General features: G+C 40.3%; 1 protein-coding gene across 1 annotated transcript in view; it reads left to right on the top strand.

Annotated features, from left to right (window-relative positions):
- LOC124606951 (phosphoacetylglucosamine mutase) overlaps positions 1–21,070 on the top strand; it is a 140,203-nt gene that overhangs the window by 87,087 nt on the left and 32,046 nt on the right. The window contains exon 6 of the mRNA XM_047139073.1: positions 365–514. Within this exon, the coding sequence (XP_046995029.1) occupies positions 365–514 (150 nt within the window). The remainder of the gene's footprint in view (positions 1–364; positions 515–21,070) is intronic.

Genomic DNA, 21,070 nt, shown 5'->3' with positions numbered 1-21,070 from the left:
ATGATTACATATGTTTTGCATTAACATATTACTGCCATAACAGAAACACTGTGCAAAACAGATTACCATGATATTTGTCTGTGAAACGTTCCTTATAATCATGAAAGGTGGATTCCATTCTGCCTGTATTTTTGATAATGTCACGGGTATTGAGAGTTGAATTGTGCAATAATGAAGTAACATGGGTTTTTTTTTTTTTTTTTTTTTTTTTTTTTTTTTTTTTTTTTTTTTTTTTTTTTTTTTTTTGAGGGGAGAGTACCACTCAAATGTTATAAGTTATTTTTTGTTGTAAGGAGACTTGCTGATGAATACTAATAATTTAGAATCATTTATCTCCTTTTTTTAATTGTTACCTGTTTTACAGAGTTCTTCCAGCGGCAACTATGTACCTGAAATTTTGTTTGATGGTGCAAATGGCGTTGGGGCATTGATTATGAAGGAGCTTATCCCACTCCTAGATGGACTCCTAACAATCAAACCATACAATAATGGTGAAGGCAAGCTGAATTATCATGTGAGTATGTATTTCTTAACTCAGAAATTGTAGCTTGTGGTAATCTGGCTTTGGTCTTACGAAAAGTATAAGAATGTCCACAGAATATAACAGGTGGAGCAGAGAAGTCATTTTGTGCAGAAGACACATAACAGCCTTAAACTCCCATTGCAATTAACAGATACTGAATTTACCATGGTCACAGTCCATTTTAGATTAAAAGTATTATTTGCATGATAAAAATTACTAAAACAAAATATTTGAAACAAATATCACAAAATATGGCTTTCTCTTTGTTTAGTATCTGTACTGCAAAGATGCAGTTTCTGTGCGTTTGCTAATCTGCCTCCACTGAAACTTATCAAAGCCATCTATAGTACTATTAATTTACCATGTATCCTCTGTAAGCCAGATGGAGTGATAAGTATTGTTGTCTTAGTCACTGAATTAGATGTATTTCTGAATGTGTAAATGTTGTGTCATAAGCACAGTTTATCTTTCTTCTCATAGACTTACCTTTGTTCATCATACATTGCAGAGACGCCTGTATGCAAGTCCAGTAGAGCACTCATATTTTCGTGTTGTGTTGTACTTTGCCTCTAGTTATGGTTGCTGACAACTGGTCAGTTCCATACAAAAATTGTTCTGTTTGAGTTTAGACTTAGTGTTTGAGGCATATAAGAATCTTTCATTGTGAAAGTAGCCAGCCTCATTTGTTACATTAAGACAGAATGAATTTATAAATGCACAGAGAATCAGCACTTCAATCATTCTCAGTGAGAATATTTTTATGTTGTTGAAGATAATGACCTGCTGATGATAACATGATCTTCCAACTAAGTCTGTCAGCCATACTAACTTCACTTCTCTGTTATTGTTTTATACTATTCTTCTTTGTCACTTAATTTTTTTATTTTATATATAATTGAAATCATTTGAACAAGGAATAAGTTTTCTATGAACATTTATTGGTAAAAGGGCAATAAAGAAATATGCTTTTTATATTTATCCTGTCTGAAAACAGTACAAAAGTCATAAGCTGAATCCATAATAAGAAAACGGTGAAGTGGCAGAGGGGTTGGGTGGGAGGAAGGATGGGAGATAGGTCCATTATTACAAGTTTTTGGATTTTACAGACATTTGTAGTGGCTTTGTGACTTAGTTAAGTTAAAGTAAATAGGGGATATATTTTCTTAGTGTAGGTGTTAGATTACAAATGCAAAGATCTGAGATTCAGTCTCCCATGGACCCTACGATATTGTTTGATACTTGTTGCTTCTTTTATCTCTGGCAGTGAGTTACACAGTGTGGGGCAAATAAAAGTGGCCCGGAGAACAGATTTCCAGGGTACAAGGACACATGGCACAGGAAAGGAAATACAGTACTAACCTGACTATAGCAGTTCTTGAAAGTGATCACTATTTATCTCTTGGCACTTCTGGGCTCTGGTCAGCAAACTGCTGAAGGCAAATCAAAGCTGGACTGCTGGAATTGCTGCAGTCTCATCCAAAATGTTCTGCTGCAGATCTTGAAGTTTATGAGAGTTATTGTGATCCACCTTAGACTTGAGGGCTCCCCACACAATGTAATGCACACTGACAAATCAGATGCCCTGGGTGGTCAGCTAGGGCCATGATCAGACTGACCTGTGTGAACAACTCTTGTCAGGGGTGAAGATTTTGTAAACATGCTCAAAGGTTGTATGGGCAGTTGCTTCGTCCTGTTGGAAGTAATTGTAAGTCTTTTCCTCCTCCATTAACACTTCCACAAACTCACGTCCAATCTTATCCACTCCTCCAGGTCACCTTTATTTGCCCCACCTTGTATATCTCAAAAATGGCAGTTTGCACCATGGTTTGAAGTCTGTGCTAAACTGATGGTCCCTTTTAACTGATTGATTAAGCCAGTTCAGAAGTTCAAAGTCAGAAGGGAGACAGAGGCATACATCCTTTTATGGAACCATGTCTACAAAACCAGTTTTTTCCCCCCCCCCCCCCCCCCCCGAGACATTGTGCTGTTGTGAGCGTGCGCTCGTGTGTGTGTGTGTGTGTGTGTGTGTGTGTGTGTGTGTGTGTGTGTGTATGTGTGTGTGTGTGGGGGGGGGGGCTGCCAAGACATAACTCCGATGTTTTTGTTCCCTGCATGTTCAAGGGAGTTTTTGTGTTGTTTAGTTCCGTTGTATCATGTACACACAGGTTCTAATAGTCGAATGACAGTCTGCACAGGTTGTACTGACAAAGTGGTGACCCCAATGTAAACAAACATTTAGTATCATTGGATTAATGAGCTCTTATGAAAGAGATTTACAGAATGACTAATACTAATCCTGCCATGTCATGCCTGGCTGTAAGACTACTACTTTTTGGCCACACAATCCAGCTTTGTGGTTGTGCAGGTGGAGGCCAGTTTTTCCTGTTCTGGATTTTCAGTGGATGCTGCGAAGTTTGTGCTGGTAGTAAGCGTATTAGATCACCAGTATGCCACAGAAGTGCAAGATATAATTATCTCACCACCAGGGGCTAACTCCTATGTCCAGCTTCAGGCAGAACTGATCTGGTGAGTGTCAGCATCACAAGAAGAGCGAATCTGTCAGGTTCTCACACAGGAAGATATCAGAGGCAGAAACCATTGCAGTACTTGCAGCACCTAAGAAGAAAAGTAGACAAGGGAACCATTCTGGACAGCTAACTGCTCACTATATAAAGGCGTCGTTTGCCACTTCTTCAAAGCAATCATAGCGTCACAGGCTGACTTACCCTTGAATGTAGTACCAGAGTTGGCAGATAAAATCCAGGCCATCATGATACCGACTCATGTCAACGCAATCATCGTGCAGTGTGCTAGCTTGAAACCAACTGTTTCTGCTCCAATTATGATGTCTTGGCAGCCAAGGTAGATCTATTGATGCAGCAGATTGGCGAACTGTTATCTTGACACGGTCCGAATGATGACAGAGACCGTAATTGATACCAAAGATGGAGGCAGATCATAGATGATCTCTTCTGCAACTGAGCTGGATCGGTAAGGTATCTCCTAGTATCACTCGGAGTTCAGAAAGCAAGCACGCAGATGCATAACCCACTGCACTAACCCAAATGGCTGCGGCTTTCGGAAGTAGGCACCTCCTGCAATTGCTGGTCAGCGTCTCTGGGCCTATTTGTTTGTGATTGGTGGTCTGGCTGGAAATTTTTAATACACACTGGATCTAATTTGTCCATTTATCAATGGACTGTGTTGCACAGGAAGCAACCACCCATATTATTCTGTCTGACTGCTGCAAACAACTCGGTCATAACAACGTGCAGTACTCAGTGCTTGTAACTAGACCTGGGTTTATGATGAGTCTTCGTTTGGGATTTCACCACTGCTGAACCTATCATTGGATCGAACTAACTTGCCCATTACAATCTACTACTGGACATGAAGAACTAATGCCTAGTTGATAACACCACAGGTTTAACAGTGGCCAGATTTTGGCGGCATACAGCCTTTCATACTGCCAAAGTTATTTGGGTGGCAGAAACATGAATGCCAGAACAATACTGGACAGATATCCAGTGCCATTGTTATATGGATGTGTTGAGTGGTGCAGTTACTTTTAGTGCCTTAAACTGCATAAAAGTGTACACACAGATCATTGTAGCTGAATGAGTCATTCTCAAGACAGCAATCAGCACGCTTTTCAGCCTGTTTGAGAGCAAATTTATGATTTTTGGACTCTGGAACGCTGCTCAAAGTTGGCAATGCTTCATTCACTCAATGCTCCAGGGCCTAACCTTTTCTTTTGCTTACCTGAACAATATTTTAGTTTCTTTGCATAGACAGAGGAACATCAGCAGTCAAGCCGTGGGAACACCACAGCGTCATCCTAAACACTACTATGAGGGTGGTTTGAAAAGTTCGCGGAATCACCATGAGAGGTCAGCAGTAGCACAATGCATTGTTCATGTGATATTCAGTGGACTGTTGCCTGTAAACACATGCCATGTCATTGCTCTTTGAAGAGAGCTGTGGGGGTGACATGCTCTGTTGTTGTTCCCGCGTAGTGATTTGCGAAGATGGAAAAAATCGAGATTTGAGCAGTGATTAAGTACTTTGTAAAGAAAGGTATGAAAGAAAAGGATATTCGTACCGATTTCCAGACTACACTGAGGGATTCTGCTCTTTCATATTCAACTGTTGCCAAGTGGACAAATGAATTTAAATTTGGCCGAGAGATCTTGGATGATGATTCGCACAGTGGTCGGCCAAGATGTGTCACTACTCCAGAAACCATTCCAAAAGTACACAAAATGGTCATGGAAGATTGCCAGTTGAAAGTTTAAGAAATTGCTCACACTTGCCAGATGTCATCTAAAAGGGTATATCACACTTTAACTGAAGAATTAGAAATGAAAAAATTAACGTGCGAGATGGGTGCCGCGACTGTTGATGCTGGATCAAAAACGCAAGAGAGTGGAGATATTGGAACAATGTTTGACCCATTTTAGAAGAAATGAACTAGGTTTTTTGCACCTGTTTGTGACTACAGATGAAACTTGGGTGCACCACTATACCCCAGAGACAAAACAACAGTCAAAGCAGTGGAAACATACTGATTCTTTGACACTAAAGAAAGCAAAGACAATTCCATCAGCAGGAAAGGTCACGGAATCAGTGTTCTGGTATGTGAAGGGGATTCTGTTTGTAGATTATCTTCCCACTGGGCAAACAATTACTAGAGAATACTGTGCTAACCTCCTGGACAAATTACAACAAAAGATATGTGGGAAAAGGCCAGGTTTAGCAAGGCCGAAAATCATCTTCCATCAAGGCAATGTGCGCCTGCACACATGTGCCATTGCCATGGCATAATTACATGAACTAAGATATGAATTGTTGCCACACCTGGATTATTACCTGATGTGGCTCCGTTAGACTTCCATCTCTTCCCAAAACTGAATTTTTTTTTTTTAGTGGATGAAGATTCTTTTCAAATGAAGAATTGATAGCCAGAGATGACAACTATTTTGCAGGCCTTGAGGAAACTCATTTTTGAGATGGGATCAAGGCACTAGAACATCGCTGGACCAAGTGCATTAATCTACAAGGAAATTACATTAAAAAATAAAAAGTGTTTCAGTGATGTAAGTACTCTTTTTCTATTCTGTTCTGAGATCTTTTCAAACCACCCTCGTAGATATGTCTTTGGCCAGTACAAAGTGGATTTACTAGGACATACAACAGCAGAAGGTTTGCTACCTCTACCAGAAAGCCTGGATGCCATCTTATGGATTTCGCACTCAAGTATAGCCAAGGAATTGCATTGATTTCTGGACATGTTAAATTTTTATTGCCATCACTTGCCACACTCTGCTGCATTACAGGAGCTGTTAATTGCAGTACTCACCAACCCGAAGAATAAGGGTAACTCACCTATAGCATGGACTGATAGTGTATTGTGATGTTTGAAGCAGCCACAAAGAGCATCACAGATGCCGCTTTATTGGCACACCCTGAGCCTACTGCACCTTTGGCACTGGAAGTGGATGCTAGCCAGGTGGCAATCGGCGCAGCGTTGCAACAACAATCTAGTGACATACAACAGGCATTCTTGTTTTTCTTGCACAAACTATCACCTTCACAAAAGCTTGGAGCACATACAACAAAGAAATTCTGGTCTTTCACGGGATTGTCAGATAATTTAGCCCTCACCTAGAAGCTAGGGAGTTTATTATTTACACCAGCCACAAACCACTAACTTAAGCCTTTCACCAGAACAATGTGAACTTTTTACGTAGGCAAGACAGTCAGCTTATATTTATTAGCAATTGAGCATGGACGTCAAGCACATCTCTAGTACTGACAATGTGGTGGCCGATTGTTTCTCTCAGGTTGAAAGCATTACTAGCATGATCAATTACATTGAGCTTGCCACCTCTCAACAGTCAAACCAAGAACTACAAGGACTTTTATCAACAGGAACATCAGCGTTGGACCTGCAACTTATCCAAATTCTAGCGATTGATGTCAGGCTCTATTGTGACATGACCATGTCAAGTCTGTGACCATTCCTACGTATTGTCTACAGAAGGGACGTCTTTAGTATGCTACACAGCCTGTGTCATCCTGATATTTGATCAATGATTAAACCTGGTGACAAATCATTATGTATGGCTGGGAATGTAGGACTGCCAGGAGTGGATGAGTTATTTTAAATGCCAACACAGCAAGCTACAATGCCACATGCAAGCACCAATAGGGAATTTTCCAATTACAGCAGCCCATTTTAGTCATGTCCATATCAACATCATTGGTCCATTGCCATTCTCTGAAGGCTTATGTTGTATACTTCTGACGATAGATTGTTATACCAGCTGGCTGGAAGGTGCACTGATCTACAACATTACAGTAGAAACTGTGGCTTTTGCTTTTGTGTCATATTGGGTGTCGCATTTTGGCTGCCACGACAGACAGAGGACAACATTTTGAATCAAGTCTGTTTGACCAACTCAGGAAGTTTTGCAGTGCAACTTGCCACTAAATGACAAACTACCACCTGGCCAGCAATGGGATGATGAAGAGATGGCACCGCTCACTTAAGGCAGCACTAATGTGCCATGATGCTGAGAGGACCAAGGCCCTTCACGTGATATTACTCAACTTCATATACACTTTCAAACCAGATCCAGATACTTCTTTGGTGGAACTGGTGCATGGTGAGATGCTGAGGCTTCAAGGAGAATTTGTGAAAACCAACATCGCCCTGTCAAAACAAAGAGATGATCAATCGGAATTCCGCAGTCAGCACTGCAACATAATGGTGCAGAATTTTAACAGCACCACCACCCCAACGAATTTTCGCCATATGGGGGAATAAAAAGTGAAAACTAATGTAAACTACAACAAAAATGTGTCTTAATTTGAACAAGCCATCTAATGATGAACCAGTCGGTTTGAACTGGTAACGACACTATTTATGTGAATAAATAGCATTAAAAAAAGTGGCTCATTGCTGTTACCTTATCTGCAAGAAACAAGCTGTAAATCATAATAATTTTAATGTCTTGTTCTTAGTTAGTTACAGTAATTTTGTAGGGGTGACACTGAATGTGTTATTAATCTTTTTTTAATCACTGTTAGTTAGTCATTAATTCAACACTTCTTTTTATCAAATGAAAATGGTCATCTTGGGTTTCAAAAACTTCGCGACGGCATCCTTATCTGCAGTTATCTGCACTTCAGGTTCCAAAACAGTGTGTCTCATCTCTGTTGCAGGGTGTATTTTCCTGTGAAGCCACACTCTTTGTTAGTGACCTAAGTTCTGACAACTTTGATTTATTTACAATATGCTATAGAAATAGTACGAAAGACAAAAAAAATAGAGATTTTTTGACACTTCCTACACAGTGAATAGTGGCATACGTGGGCAGGTAAATAATTGAAACTGATTAATAATTGCTGCTTGGATAACTGAAAAAAATTGATTGTAAAGAATAGTTGAAAGAAATTTGAAGGTCATTTCTAAATCATTACACATATCCTGGGTGAACTTCAACTGGTACCAGTATCAACAGACCTTCAATATCAATACATTTATAATCAATATTCATAATTTGAGTTATGCACAACTTCGCATTAATTCTATTGTGGGTAGTCCTGATTATAACAATGCTGATACAGGATCGCTCCTCCGTTGCTCGCCCTAATTCCTTTTGTCTGCTCCGAACCTCCTGATGCAGGATATCAGTGGCAGGCAAAATGATGAACAGATAAGTGTGGTGGTCATGAATGTATGAATAAACTTTGCTTTCCTGATAATTTTTTATGGCACTTTTAATATACGGTTGAAATACACATTTTTAAAAATAGTGGTACGACGGATCTAATCATACGTCCTCCCACTACCACTTATAGAAACAAACAGGTGAAGGTACAGGAATTATGAAATTGAAGAGTGTATTTCTTCTCCCTTTTTGTCATGCAGCTGTATCAAAACATTATCCTTGCCACAAAACAACTCGTTAATTTATCTTTGTCATGGTCTATAAGTCATTCACTTAACATATAGCTTACATCTATTAAAAAAAAGACTCAACATAATTGCCTCTCACTGTGCACTGACGTCATACAGAGGATCACAGTGTCTGAGCTTATTTCCCTTTTTGAGGGTTGATAATCCTGGCCAGTATGGGCATAGCCTTGATTTTCAGCTATTGGAGCTATCCTGAATGGTATCAGCTTATATAGGCATGTTAGCTTCTTTTAACACATACATACATACATACACACATACATACATACATACATAAGTTTTCTCTCGGAACAAAGTGCCTGATGTAACCACATAGTCCCTTTGTTGTCAGTCAGCGTCTGCACAGTGTTCAGATTGCGAAGCGTATGTGCGCAGCCCAATGTCTGTTATCATCCCAGTTTGCACTCACATGTCCAAAACAAGGCCAGTGTGTCCGTGTTGTGCATTTACAGTAGCTTTCACTGCGCAAATTTGTGAAGCTCATGTTCAGCAGCATGATCCTTTGTGAAATCTTTTATTTCACCTCATTGCTCTTACTTATTCAGTGAGGACACCAGCTTTACATCTGACATCCGTCAACAAGGTAAGTTCCTTGCCTCTTTTACGACATTGTCGAGCACAAAAAACTCATGTTACACGAAGTATTGCCATCTTTAGTTTATCACATGCACACACACGTATATCACACGCACACTTAACACTTGCAACCAGGTTTTGTATGTTTTTGTGCTTTGTTTTCAAGCGTCTTTCATACAGTTGCATTACATAAAGTTTCTGTAGTTTCATTTCCACATACTATACACATAACATATTAAAATACAAATACAATTACAAAATAAACTTAGCCTATTCATTTGCTGACATGTCATTATCCTTGCTTATATACATTATAGTTTGTAACATATTCTCTCCCCTTTTTATACATAGTATCACTGCTTGTCATTTTGTTTTCATTTTTGTAACATTATTTGATTCCAATTATATGAGTACACATTTTACTCTCATTTGGTTATACACTCTTTATACAACATTCATACAATAATAGATTCTGTTTTTATTTATGGCATAAATTGATATACATTTCATTTCAATATACAATGACTTCTTGTTGGAGCATATTTATCAATTCCAAAGAATTAAAGAAATAAACGATAGGTGCTACAATAGATACTACTTGCTGCTCTCTAGCATTCTCCAGGAAGGATCTACACACCACAGGGTTGAGGAAATTCCACGGAAAGGCATTTATGTGCTCAGTTACATCTCATTAATAGACTTAACTGTGATCCCAAGAACAAAATAGTTTTTAACTATATATGATGGTAGTATCTGTTCCCGAAAGAACAGTTACCATTGAGGACCATGCAGCTTTGCTAGAAATGAAATGATAATTAAATGAACACCCTAGCTGCAAACTGGCATTGATGTACTTCATTGGGGACATGTTGAAAATGTGTGTCCCGACCAGGACTCGAATCTGGGATCTCCTGCTTACATGGCAGACGCTCTATCCATCTGAGGCACCGAGGGCACAGAGGATAGTGTGCCTGCAGGGACTTATCCCTTGCACACTCCCCGTGAGACCCACATTCCCAACAAGTCCACACTACTATATTTGTAGTGCGCCTAATAGATGTTTGCCCATCATACTCATTACTCGTGGCAGATTAATCTACCAAGTCCCGTACGAGTTCGGGCATAGCGTGTGCGTTCGCACAAGAAGGTCAGTGGCTGGGAAGCCATATTTTTTAACTATATATGATGGTAGTATCTGTTCCCAAAAGAACAGTTACAGTTGAGGACCATGCAGCTTTGCTAGAAATGAAATGATAATTAAATGTACACCCTAGCTGCAAACAGGCGTTGATTTACTTCATTGGGGACATTTAATTATCCACTTAATTATCATTTCATTTCTTGCAAAGCTGCATGTTCCTCAACAGTAACTGTTCTTTTGAGAACAGATACTACCGTCATATATAGTTAAAAAATATGGGTTCCTGGCCATTGACCTTCTTGTGCGAACGCACACGCTATGCCCGAACTCGTACGGGACTTGGTAGATTAATCTGCCACGAGTAATGAGTATGATGGGCAAACATGTATTAGGCGCACTACAAATGTCCCGCTCAGGGCACACATTTTCAACACGTCCCCAATGAAGTACATCAATGCCTGTTTGCAGCTAGGGTGTCCATTTAATTATCATTTCAAAATAGTTTTTGTTTCTACACACAACTCAAATCTGACGATACCAATTGAAGCATATACTTATTCAGTGTTTAAAAATGCAACTCAGTATTTACTTGTTATGTTCATTGTATAAAGGATAACCATTCCATGTGCTGAGGTATCCAGAGTTGTATCATCAATACGATATATTACATACAATGAGCGTACAACATTGTTTATGTATGTAACAAACATGCATAAAAATTTCAATATAAATCAGGTGTTTAACGCTTTCATGGATAGCATCGTGATATGTGGCATTCTGCAACTGTTTTCTTCTTCACATACTTTCACACCATTGCATTCATACATAACATAAACTTAAAACTATATTTATCTTGTGGTGTGGTCCTTCCTTATGTTTATGTGGTACGTAACACTCTACAAGCATTTATCTTCCTTCACTTCAGGATGTGTGGATGCATCATTCCCTGGAAGAAAAAAACTTAATACTAACTTAAAACTAAATCTTCTTGGATAAGTGTATAGTGGCTTAATGGCTACTAATACCTTTTTCATGTATTCAACCATGTATTCACACCCCTTCGCTTCAGTATGCAGTCGTGCTATCACAAAACTTATTTAATATCATGTGTGCATCTGTACTTACCTTATAAATCTGAAAGAGAATTGTGTATTATAGGCGTGGTGCAGCCTGTTTATTCAGCTTGCCGCTTACACTGTACTCGCTTGTTTACCTGCAGCAAGACTTTTCTGGCCCATCAAGTATAATTAGTGCTTGCACTTCCAATACTTAAATTTGTAAATATTGTACATATATAGATGTAATGTATATAGTAGCATAGTGTAAGTAAATATTTTGTAGTTTAGCATCCCTTTCCCCCATGTATAATACCTGTAGCTTATCTTTGCTAGTGCAGGCTGTAGCTCATCAGGTTTGTTTTCTTTTTGGTGCTCCAACACTCCCTGCTGTGCCTGTCTGCATTGCATGCGCTTGTGGTATGTTGACTAGCTTGCTCCCCAATGTGCATGTACTGTGTTGCTCTGATACCACTTTTGTCTCGGCGAGTTCTGTATTGCACTGTGTGCTACCATGTCTTTTACAAGTTCGTTTATTTGTTTACAACTGGGTTACACGCATGTCAAACTGTTGTATTTAGAGTATTGTCACCTCCCGACACGTAAAAGTAAAACTGGGTTACACACAAGGTGAACCATTGTTTTTAGAGTATTGTCATCTCTAGATGCACAAAAGTAAAATTCTTCCTTGTTACAACCACTCATTTTATTGTTTACACATTCGACATATAAGAAAAAACACTAACAAAAATTTTCCTTATCAACTAACCACATAAATTCTGGAATGTGCCTTTCCAGCATCGTAAATCTAACATTGTTATACATTATATCTGAAAACAAAGATGATGTAACTTAACAAATGAAAGCGCTGGCATGTTGATAGACACACAAACAAACATAAAAATACACACAAAATTCAAGCTTTTGCAACCAACGGTTGCTTCATCAGGAAAGAGGGAAGGAGAGGGAAAGACGAAAGGATGTGGATTTTAAGGGAGAGGGTAAGGAGTCCTTCCAATCCCAGGAGCGGAAAGACTTACCTTAGGGGGAAAAAGGACAGGTGTACACTCGCGGGAGCGCGCGCGCGCGCGCACACACACACACACACACACACACACACATCCATCTGCATGTACACAAACACAAGCAGACATTTGTAAAGGCAAAGAGTTTGGGCAGAGATGTCAGTCGAGGCGGAAGTACAGAGGCAAAGATGTCGCTGAATCACAGGTGAAATATGAGCGGCGGCAACTTGAAATTAGCGGAGGTTGAGGCCTGGTGGGTAACGGGAAGAGAGGATATACTGAAGGGCAAGTTCTCGTCTCCGGAGTTCTGACAGGTTGGTGTTAGTGGGAAGTATCCAGATAACCCGGACGGTGTAACACTGTGCCAAGATGTGCTGGCCGTGCACCAAGGCATGTTTAGCCACAGGGTGATCCTCATTATCAACAAACACTGTCCGCCTGTGTCCATTCATGGGAATGGACAGTTTATTGCTGGTTATTCCCACATAGAAAGCTTCACAGTGTAGGCAGGTCAGTTGGTAAATCACGTGGGTGCTTTCACACGTGGCTCTGCCTTTGATCGTGTACACCTTCCGGGTTACAGGACTGGAGTAGGTGGTGGTGGGAGGGTGCATGGGACAGGTTTTACTCTGGGGGCGGTTACAAGGGTAGGAGCCAGAGGGTAGGGAAGGTGGTTTGGGGATTTCATAGGGATGAACCAAGAGGTTACGAAGGTTAGGTGGACGGCGGAAAGACACTCTTGGTGGAGTGGGGAGGATTTCATGATGGATGGATCTCATTTCAGGGCAGGATTTGAGGAAGTCGTATCTCTGCTGGAGAGGCACATTCAGAGTCTGGTCCAGTCCCGGAAAGTATCCTGTCACAAGTGGGGTACTTTTGGGGTTCTTCTGTGGGAGGTTCTGGGTTTGAGCGGATGAGGAAGTGGCTCTGGTAATTTGCTTCTGTACCAGGTCAGGAGGGTAGTTGTAGGATGCGAAAGCTGTTTTCAGGCTGTTGGTGTAATGGTTCAGGGATTCCGGACTGGAGCAGATTCGTTTGCCACGAAGACCTAGGCTGTAGGGAAGGGACCGTTTGATGTGGAATGGGTGGCAGCTGTCATAATGGAGATACTGTTGCTTGTTGGTGGGTTTGATGTGGACGGACGTGTGAAGCTGGCCATTGGACAGATGGAGGTCAATGGCATGGGATTTGGAGTAGGACCAGGTGAATCTAATGGAACCAAAGGAGTTGAGGTTGGAGAGGAAATTCTGGAGTTCTTCTTCACTGTGAGTCCAGACCATGAAGATGTCATCAATAAATCTGTACCAGACTTTGGGTTGGCAGGCCTGGGTAACCAAGAAGGCTTCCTCGAAGCGACCCATAAATAGGTTGGCGTACGAGGGGGCCATCCTGGTACCCATGGCTGTTGCCTTTAATTGTTGGTATGTCTGGCCTTCAAAAGTGAAGAAGTTGTGAGTCAGGATGAAGCTGGCTAAGGTAATGAGGAAAGAGGTCTTAGGTAGGGTGACAGGTGATCGGCGTGAAAGGAAGCGCTCCATCGCAGCGAGGCTCTGGACGTGCGGAATATTTGTGTATAAGGAAGTGGCATCAATGGTTACAAGGATGGTTTCCGGGGGTAACACATTGGGTAAGGATTCCAGGCGTTTGAGAAAGTGGTTGGTGTTTTTGATGAAGGATGGGAGACTGCATGTAATGGGTTGAAGGTGTTGATCTACGTAGGCAGAGATACGTTCTGTGGGGGCTTGGTAACCAGCTACAATGGGGCGGCCGGGATGATTGGGTTTGTGAATTTTAGGAAGTAGGTAGAAGGTAGGGGTGCGGGGTGTCAGTGGGGTCAGGAGGTTGATGGAGTAAGGTGAAAGGTTTTGCATGGGGCCCACGGTTCTGAGGATTCCTTGAAGGTCTGCCTGGACATCAGGAATGGGATTACCTTGGCAAACTTTGTATGTAGTGTTGTCTGTAAGCTGATGCAGTCCCTCAGCCACATACTCCCGACGATCAAGTACCACGGTCGTGGAACCCTTGTCTGCCGGAAGAATGACGATGGATCGGTCAGCCTTCAGATCATGGATAGCCTGGGCTTCAGCAGTGGTGATGTTGGGAGTAGGATTAAGGTTTTTTAACAACGATTGAGAGGCAAGGCTGGACGTGAGAAATTCCTGGAAGGTTTGGAGAGGGTGATTTTGAGGAAGAGGAGGTGGGTCCCGCTGTGACGGAGGATGGAACTGTTCCAGGCAGGGTTCAATTTGGATAGTGTCTTGGGGAGTTGGATCATTAGGAGTAGGATTAGGATCATTTTTCTTCGTGGCAATGTGATATTTCCAGCAGAGAGTATGAGTGTAGGACAGTAAATGTTTGACGAGGGCTGTTTGGTTGAATCTGGGAGTAGGGCTGAAGGTGAGGTCTTTGGATAGGACAGAGGTTTCGGATTGGGAGAGAGGTTTGGAGGAAAGTTTAACTACTGAATTAGGGTGTTGTGGTTCCAGATTGTGATGATTAGAATTTTGAGGTTTTGGGGTGAGTGGAGCTGGAAGTGGGAGATTGAGTAGATGGGAGAGACTGGGTCTGTGTGCAATGAGAGGAGGTTGAGGTTTGCTGGAAAGATTGTGAAGGGTGAGTGAGTTGCCTTTCCGGAGGTGGGAAACCAGGAGATTGGATAGTTTTTTGAGGTGGAGGGTGGCATGCTGTTCTAATTTGCGGTTGGCCTGTAGGAGGATGCTTTGAACAGCTGGTGTGGATGTGGGAGAGGAAAGATTGAGGACTTTTATTAAGGATAGGAGTTGACGGGTGTGTTCATTGGCTGAGTTGATGTGTAGGTGAAGAATTAGGTGGGTGAGGGCAATGGATTGTTCAGTTTGGAACTGGTATAGGGACTGATGGATAGAAGGGTTACAGCCAGAGATGGGAACTTTAAGTGTGAGGCCTTTGGGGGTAATGCCAAATGTCAGACAGGCCTGAGTAAATAAAATATGGGACCGTAATCTGGCTAGGGTGAAGGCATGTTTGCGAAGGGAATGTAAATAAATCTTAATGGGGTCATTGTGGGGATGTTGTGAGGGTGATATGGTATTATAAGGTGGAAAGTGTAACATGAGGCTGAAATGTAAATGAAAATAAAAATATATGGGGAGAGATAAAGGTGAACTAGAAAGCAACTGGAGATCTGGTGTGAAAAAATTTGAAAAAGTGTTGGTTAAAGCTGAGTTATGTTGATCCTGTGGTGAACTTGGGTTGGTAAACAATGATGTGCACAAAGGTTAGGCGGTTGTGTTGCCGCCAAAACACGTTAAAGGGTGGAGAAATTTGGGAAAATTTCGAAAAAACTGCGTGTAAATGTATTAAAAGGAGTGGTTTTGTGGTGGCAGATTATGAAAATGAGGCTAACAATTTTCTGACGAAGAAATGATGACGTTAAAACCTGTGGGAAGCGGCTAAAAATGATCAGTGATGTGGGAAAAACGGAAATAGAAATAAAGCGAAAGTTGTTAGAACTAGCCGAAATGGTTGTTTAATAGGTGAAAGGAACTGTTTGTGAACTGGAAACGGTGGATTTTATAGTGTTGAAAGCAGAAAAAAAATTTTTTGGTTATGGTTTGGAAGTGGGTTAAAACAAACACAAAAATACGCACAAAATTCAAGCTTTCGCAACCAATGGTTAACATTGTTATACATATATACAACTTAAAGGGTATACAGCCCTTCTTTCAATATATAAACATTTTCAAGTATTTGTGTGGGTAAAGGCCCTTGTCTTTACACAAGTTCATGTGTTTCAATCTGATGCTCCCGGGTAGGGGATTTTAGTAATTATATATGGTCCGGTGTATAGAAGTTGCCACTTACGATTCAGTTTTCCAATTTTTATGGACTTAGGATGTGTCCTAAGTAACACCTTTTGTCGTATTTAAAATTGTGTTGTACGTTTCAACTTTCTCATAAATTCCTTCTCTGTATTTAGCCTAGGTTTGTTGTATTTTATCGTCCAGTGATAATTCCGGTATCAGTATCTTGGGCAAAGGTTTTTCCACTTGTCTGTTTGTTTGCAATTGAACATCAGCTCATTTGATGTAAATCCAGTAGATGTATGGGAAAGATTGTTAACAACTTGTAAGAAGTCAGTGACATATTCAATCCACTTGGTATGTTTACGAGGTATATAGGTCCTCACAAACCTTTTTAATTCCTTAAACAACCTTTCTGTGTGGGATGCTTCAGGATGAAATTTGGATACTAAAATGTGTTTGATGTGGTTGGAATCCACAAACTCTTTTAATTTACATCCAAAAAAATATGAGGCATTATCTATTAACATGATTTCTGGTTTTCCTACTCTTACAAAATTATCGTCTTTGATTTGTCTTATTATTGAACTGGCTGTAATGGCATACAGTTTCACATATTTGGGGAAAATATCGTGGATACCTACTATATACCTATCTCCCCCTTACCTCTGTGATAGGGTCCAACCACATACAATGAAACCTTTTCTAGATTTTTTTTTTTTTTAGCCACAATGGGATGTAGTTTTATCTGTTTGGAGATGTTAAAATGTTTTGCTTTCTGGCAGACAATACACTTTCTTACCCCCTGTAGTACTTTTCATCTAAGGTTGAGGAAATAACAGTATGTACCTATTTTGTCAGTGCATTTTGCAGTGCCATAACGCCCCAAGTATTGTGGGTATATAATATAAAATCATCCACATATTCCTCTGGCAAACACACGTGCCATTGTTCTTGTTCGGAATAGTTCCTATGGAACAGAATACCTTTGAGAATAGTGAAAAACCTTTTTAACTTTCCATCACCACTTTGTTTAAGTTTCGCTCTTACCTTACTCCAGTGTTGTCTTCCTGCCATAATTGCTCCATGTGTTTACACGTGTGGACATAGTATGGTTGGAGTGTTTTGTCTTTCATCAACATAGCTCTTATTTCCTGCTCTAAAAATCGTTGAATTCATGTAAGCTTTGTGGTAATTGAGCAAGAGCATCAGCTGTTATGTTTTGATTTCCTTTTATGTATACTGTTTCAAAATTGAATTCTTGAAGATACATACACCACCTGAATATCCATTGGCGCATCAGTTTACAAGTCAACTAAAATGATGGGGACTGATGGTCACAGTATACTTACTCCATGGAAAATATTCACACTTTTTAAAGGACCAAATTACAGCCAAACCCTCCAACTCCGTAACTGAATATGAACATTCAGCTTCAGATAAGGTGTGGTTGGTGAAGCTAATTACTTTAGGGATGAGATTGCCCTCTTTTACCATTTGAAAAAGGCATGCACCCAAACCTTGAGAAGACCCATTAGTGCATATGCAAAAATCCTTCTTCATGTCTGGTTGAGATAAAATATTAGCATTGCTTGATGTTCTCTAAATTGGTTTGACATTGCTTGTCCCATAGCCAAGGTCTGTTTTTTTTTTGGAGAAGATTGAGTAAAGCATAATTGTTCATGAGTTGTTAAGGAATGAATTTCCTGAAAAATGAATCTAGGCCTAAGCATGCACTCAGTTGTTTCTTGTTTTGAGGAACAGCGCAGTTCCTAATGGCATCAAGTTTTTTAGGATCTGGCAGCATGCCTTCCAAAGAGATTACGTGTCCTAAAAATTTTACCTTTTCCTGACTGAAATTACATTTCTTGAGATTTGCTGTTACTCCATATCCAGAAAAGTGGCTCAATGCTTGTTCAATTAATCTTAAGTGTTTTACCAAAGTGGGTGTGGCGACTAAAAGGTTTTCCACGTATACTGTTGCCTTACTCAAAAGTTCGGGCCCTAGCACTTTGTCCAGTGCCAAGATAAATACACCTGCACTTAAGTTCAATCCAAATGGTAATACATGAAATTTGAAGCTCCTGCCCCCATATACAAAGGTGCTATACTTCTGACTTTCTTCATGTAGATTTATTTGCCAATATGAGGACCAGAGATCAATTATAGTAAGAAATTTAGCATTATGGAATTTCATATGCTGTGCCTTTAAATTGTCTGAGTTTCATATGCTGTTCCTTTAAATTGTCTGGACGTGTTCAGACTGGTACAATAATCTTATTAATTTTACATGCATCAAGTACCAAGTGCACCTTGCCATCTGGCTTACTCATGGCCAAAATAGGACTACAATAAGGGGAAAATGATGGTTGTATTACGCCCCAGTCGAGCATCCTGTTAATCTCTTTTCTTACTGCTTCATCCATGGTATTGGGTATGAAGTAGAAAAAAAGTTTCATGAGGATATACTTCCATTTTGTACACAAAATCCTTAATGATACCTGGTCTTTTTTCAAATACGTGTATATAAGCAACTATCAGTTCCCTAAGTTCTGCTTGCTGTTCTTGGGACAAGCACTTTGATTCACTTACCTTCATGTATATTGAGTCAACGTTTACCTCTTCCATTGCTGACTGCACGTTATTGTATGTGTTGACAAGCATAACTATGGGATTTACCAATTGAACCTTAAAGTCATGAATAACTTCAGTTTTATGTCAGTTAGTACTTCCCTGATTAGATCTGCTGCAAGTAATTGGTTATTTACAGTGAAATGACATTGGCCCTCTCCTATATCAATTTGTACTTGGTACATCCTAAATATATCCATACCAATTAAACAATCAACTATTAATTTCTCTCCTATCAAAAAATTGCATCACACAGAAAACTGTCCTAATTGGACAGGAATTAAGGCTTGTATTTTTGACTCCTTTCGATTTCTGACTAGTGTCAGTTTGTACTTTGCAATTTTGCACCAGCATTGTGGGTATACGCCCACGTTTCTTCGGTTCTTTAAAGAATCCCTGTGACATCAAATTAGTCGTATCACCTGTGTCAAGCACAATGGGTAGATCAAGGTCAAATATTTTGCCTTTAATAGTAGCTTGTACCTTGCCCTTTGTCAAATTTTTCTGTTTATCCTCATTACTTTGATATAGATCATCTTTCACATCACTACCTAGATCGTATCTGATAAAACAAGTGTTGATCAAGCTCGTGCCCTCACTCTCCTCCCAGATCACAGAATGGGGGGCCTATTGTGACTGGTTAAAGTTTTCCAGTGTCGCAGTTGCATTGGTCTCTGGGTTAGGTGTAACCTCTTCTAGATGGACTCTTGGTGTTTCTGTTTACACCAGTTAGTATCCTGTGAGGCTCTCGACTGAAATTCTCTTTGCCTTCCCACGTTATTCGGCATATGTGCATTACTTTGATGGCTGAATTCCACTGTCTGTGGATTATTTGGCTGTCTGTTATTGTTTCGTGTTTGTCAAGCAATCAACTGATTATTGCTGGTAGCTTGTATCTGTAGGTATTGTACATGCTGGCCACATGCTACTTGCCTGTTGTAGTTGTTTTTGTGAAATTTTTGCCCTTTTCTTTTACATCTGCCCTTGAATTTACGGCTTTCTATGTTGCTGTTGTGATTGCTGTTACCGTTACCATATGTCTGTGTGGGGTAAGGTTGCCATCCATGTTGTTATGAATCTTGTTCACTTGTTGGTCCATAAATCTCTGTGGCACTATTTGGATATTAACAGGCTTGGGTTGTGCTGGTCTCTCTTTGTATATCAAATCTATTGAGTCTAGTACAGATAGTATTCGATGTCATGTTCCAGAATGGTTCTGAGTTACATGGCTCTTTGAAATACCAGATTCATCCAGTATCTAGTTTTTGTCAAATATTTTTCAAAATAGCCTCTTAAGCTTCCATATTCGCTATTGAATGGAGCTGGGTTGAATGCTTCATGTCCGAGCCCCTCTTGTATGGCCTCAGACCAACATTTGTCCAGAAAGGCACTCTCAAACTGTTCATAGTAGTGGAAACGTTTTGCCATGTCTGCAGCCCATAGCAGAACGTCACCCTGTGTGTATCCAACAACAAACCTAATTTTCTGGGCCTCAGTCCAGGTCATTTCGAAATGCTCTGATAAAGACCATAGGATTTGTTCTTTTCCCTTCAGAGGTAAATACCTGAAATTGTCGTTGTCTAAGTAATCCTTCTTGTGCAAGTAATGTTGACAAACACGCCGTGCTGTCAGTGACAGCTGTGTTTGTGTTCGCTTGTGGCGTAGCGCATGGCAGTTATGCTTGCTTGACAGGTACAGCTGCTGGAAAGTGTTTCTGCATTCTGCAAAATTCGCTATTTTCATTCAATGGGCATCCCACGTATTGTGGGTAACCAGTGAACGTATCTAATTTCTCTAAAAGCATGGGTTTGTGTTCTGTCAAATGTTATTTTGGAATGTCAGTAGTTTCAGCAATACTGCCTCATACATAACCTTTCCTCTACATTCCTTAAACCTGAATCTATTTTAGCTACCAATTCACTTTCTTTCTCTTTTAAAGCTTCTACAGCATATACATAAGTTTTGCACTCTGACACTACCTTTTCAGCAAGGATGCTGCCCTTATCCAGCATCCCAGCTTCAGCTTTTCCAGTTATTTCCTTTACATCTGCACATAGCTTATCTCTCTGTTTTTTTTTTTTTTTTTTTTTTTTTTTTTTTGGCAAATTTTGACTCTAAACTTAACTGGCCTACTTTTAGACTTAACTTTTGTACTTTTGTAGGTAAGTTTTTGCACGCGTCTTGCAGCTCACCGACTATGTCCGTCACAATTTTTACCAATGCACCCCCTTGGGATTGCATCTCCTGAATTTGACAATATGCTTCACTAAGGTTTTGTAACTCACCTGCAAGTTCTTCCTGTTTATTGTCCACGGGTGATACTCTTTCTGTTAATGTACTTATATGCCGGGAC

Source organism: Schistocerca americana, chromosome 3, assembly GCF_021461395.2.
Source record: "Schistocerca americana isolate TAMUIC-IGC-003095 chromosome 3, iqSchAmer2.1, whole genome shotgun sequence".
Lineage (NCBI taxonomy): Eukaryota > Metazoa > Arthropoda > Insecta > Orthoptera > Acrididae > Schistocerca > Schistocerca americana.
Note: the sequence above shows the minus strand (reverse complement) of the source record. Positions and strands in the feature narration are given on the sequence as shown.